We start from the raw sequence: 2,920 nt of genomic DNA, 5'->3' as shown, positions 1-2,920 counted from the left end.
ACCCTGCTGGCTCATGGTCAGCTTGTCGTCCCCCAGGACTCCCAGGTCCCTCTGGGCAGAGCTGCTTCCCAGCAGGTCAGCCCCAGCCTGTAGTGGTGCCTGGGGTCCAACCTGCCCAGGTGCAGCACCCGACACTTGCCCTTGTTGAACTTCATCAGGCTCCTCTCCGCCCAACTCTCCAGCCCTCTTCCAGCAGGCCTTCAGCACATTCTGCTTGGCGGGCGAAGGTAACGACAGCCTGGCAAAGCAGCACGGTGTCCTCTGGAGCTTTCCAGTTGCTGGGCACCATGATCTCCCCCCAGATCTCAGTTGCCTTCCCGGAAAGCAGTGGGCAAACACTGCCCCATTCCTGCAGCACTGGGGTGGGGTGGCTGCCATAAATCAACGGTGCCGAGTCTAACGCCAGGCAGTGGATGGAAACGCTGTTGTGCTGCGTGTGCCTTCTCCAGCCCCTTCCTCTCTCCAGGAGAGCAAACGCCCCGGGATTGCTTCGATCCAAGGGAGGACTTGCTCAGGACTCGCTCTCATCCAGACTTGGCTCCTTAGGATCCACCCATCAAATTTGCAAAGACGGGACTTGACGCTCCATCGAGAATGTGCCCAGGAGACCCCTGGGGAGGAGGAGGAGGAGGGAGGCAGGAGCAGCCCAGGTTGCCCACAACACCCCTCTCTGTCGTGACACCGCGTTTTCCAGAGGCGCTCAGAAAAACAAGCGTTGCTGTTTGAACTCCCTGGCTTCCTTCCTGTCCAAACAGCGGCTTTGATTACCAATAACCGCCAGGCTAGCTGCACAAAAGTTGGGGTTTTTTTTTCCCTACTGTTTATTTTTGATAAATCTATCATGGACACGAACGCGAGGCACTTTCGGAGGTGGCGTTGCTTAGTGAATGCCAGGTTCCAGGCTGAACCCGAATCTGCTACCCCACGTGCCTTTGGGGGTTTATTCTTCCTGGCAGCTGTGATGAGCCCGGGTTTCTTGCGCATTTGCTCGAGGGACGACATGGCTCTGGTGTACGTGTGCTGGCGAGAGGAAACAAAAAAGGATCATTAACGTGAGCTCGGTTTTCAGAGCAGAATTTTCACCTGTAAAAGCTTTTTTCCTGGGAAAAAAAAAAACCAAAACCAGCACCTTCTCAACCTTCTCAAGTGGTGCTGGAAAAAGCTGCCCCAATAAACCCCACCGCACCAGCATGGCTCTACCGGTGGCCGATCCCAGCAGGCTCAAAGGAGGGCACAAGAAGCCCTGGGAAATTCTCCCCCCAAGCACTGAAGAGCTGGTTTTGAGATGTTTTCCTTAAAAATGCTTACTGAGAGAGCTGTGCAGCCCTGTTACTCTCATAAACCCTCGATCTTTTTGGAGTCCTGCTAAGCTCGGGGCCTCGGTGGTATCTTACGGTGAGCCCTCGCCAGGAAGGAACTACAAGCGAGAAGTGCCGAGATTGGTTTTTAGCAGGAGAGCAGCACAGGAGGGGGCCTTTACATCAGCCAGAGACCAAGAACATTGCAAAGAGCTTAGCTGTGCTACAGAACTAAACCAGCATCTTTCGAAAGACTACAGCCCAAAGAGTATCCATTCCAGAAGAGTCCTGCACCCCTCCTGGCAGCGAGGCGCAGAATCCCAGGGGCGCGTGGGACTGGGCCCAGTTGAGGTTACCTTTTGATCGCTCTTCATTTTCGCCTTGTAGAACGAAGCTGAAGCGGGGCTGGCTGGCAGCGTTGTCTCCTGCATCCGCTCAAACCTCTCCTGCTCGTCTTCCTCCTGCCGGCAGAAAGACAGACCCCGCTCCACATGAAAAACACACGTCTGGAGGCACAGAGGTCAACCGATCCCGTTCACCGCATCAAACCCTGATTCAACAAATCCCTCCGAAGCCTCCCAAGTGAGAGGTCACCCCTTCCCACGCCTTAGGTGAGCAGATTTGGGTAGAACTTTGGGCAAAATCCATCTGGAAGTGTAAAGCCCCAAAGGGAGTTCCCTCAGCTGTCTTCTCAGGGCCATGCTCTGCCCATAACTACGCACAGGACAGTCTCCCTTCCACTGCAAGATAACGTCACGGCTTGAGGGAGGTCTGAGCTTCAGCGCGGTCCCCCCCCGAGCCCAGCTGGCTGGTGTCCATGCCCACGCTTCTCCAGGGAACCGTCTGGAAGGCGTGAGCACACCGAAGAGGAACACGGGTTGAACAGAAGTACGATTTTCTTAACATACCAGCTTGTGTATCACATTTTCATGCCAGATTTGAGGATAGCTCTAGTAGATTCTTAGGTCACCTTCTGTGGTGGTTCACGAGGAGCCTGGAGAAGGTGCCAGTGAAATTCTGGTGTGATAAAAGGCAGGTGGCCAAACGGAATCAAGCCAAGAATAAAAGATGGAGAAATGGGATAGAACAGTAAATGAAGAGCCAGTCTGGAAAAGGGAGAATGGTTCTAAGTAGGAAACAAACCTCCAGAGAAAAACGAGGTGGTTCCCTCCCAGACCCAGCATGGGCCTCAGCACAGCCGGTGACACTGACTGGGAAGTCACCCACCCAGGGAAAGGAACCAGCACCCGGCAACATTACCAGGGATGCTGTTTATCTTCCACCTGAAGATTTCTGCCTATAACATCAACAACTGACACAGCTGTGAGGCACTGCTCAAAGCTGTGCTTCGTTCATCTTTGGGGCTGTAATTGGTGTGATGACAAGAAATCCAGGGCTGGGCTGACCTGCTGGGAAGCAGCTCTGCCCAGAGGGACCTGGGGGTCCCGGGGGACGACAAGCTGACCATGAGCCAGCAGGGTGCCCCTGTTGCCAAGAAAGCCAATGGCATCCTGGGGCACATCAAGAGGAGTGTGGCCAGCAGGGCGAGGGAGGTTCTCCTCCCCCTCTACTCTGCCCTGGGGAGACTCCACCTGGAGCACTGGGTCCAGTTCTGGGCTCCC

At 54.9% G+C, this 2,920-nt stretch overlaps 1 protein-coding gene across 1 annotated transcript in view; it reads right to left on the bottom strand.

The window, feature by feature from the left end:
* The window catches only part of LOC104123259 (kinesin-like protein KIF9), a 50,066-nt gene that overhangs the window by 19,147 nt on the left and 27,999 nt on the right, over positions 1 to 2,920 (bottom strand). Inside the window, exons 15-16 of the mRNA XM_035891085.1 lie at positions 1,655 to 1,759; positions 819 to 1,020 (exon numbers count right to left, since the gene is read on the bottom strand). Coding sequence (XP_035746978.1) covers positions 819 to 1,020; positions 1,655 to 1,759 — 307 coding nt within the window. The remainder of the gene's footprint in view (positions 1 to 818; positions 1,021 to 1,654; positions 1,760 to 2,920) is intronic.

This window comes from Egretta garzetta, unplaced genomic scaffold (assembly GCF_000687185.1).
Source record: "Egretta garzetta isolate BGI_Z169 unplaced genomic scaffold, ASM68718v1 scaffold513, whole genome shotgun sequence".
Classification (NCBI taxonomy): Eukaryota; Metazoa; Chordata; class Aves; order Pelecaniformes; family Ardeidae; genus Egretta; species Egretta garzetta.
This window is presented reverse-complemented; position numbering and strand designations above follow the sequence as displayed.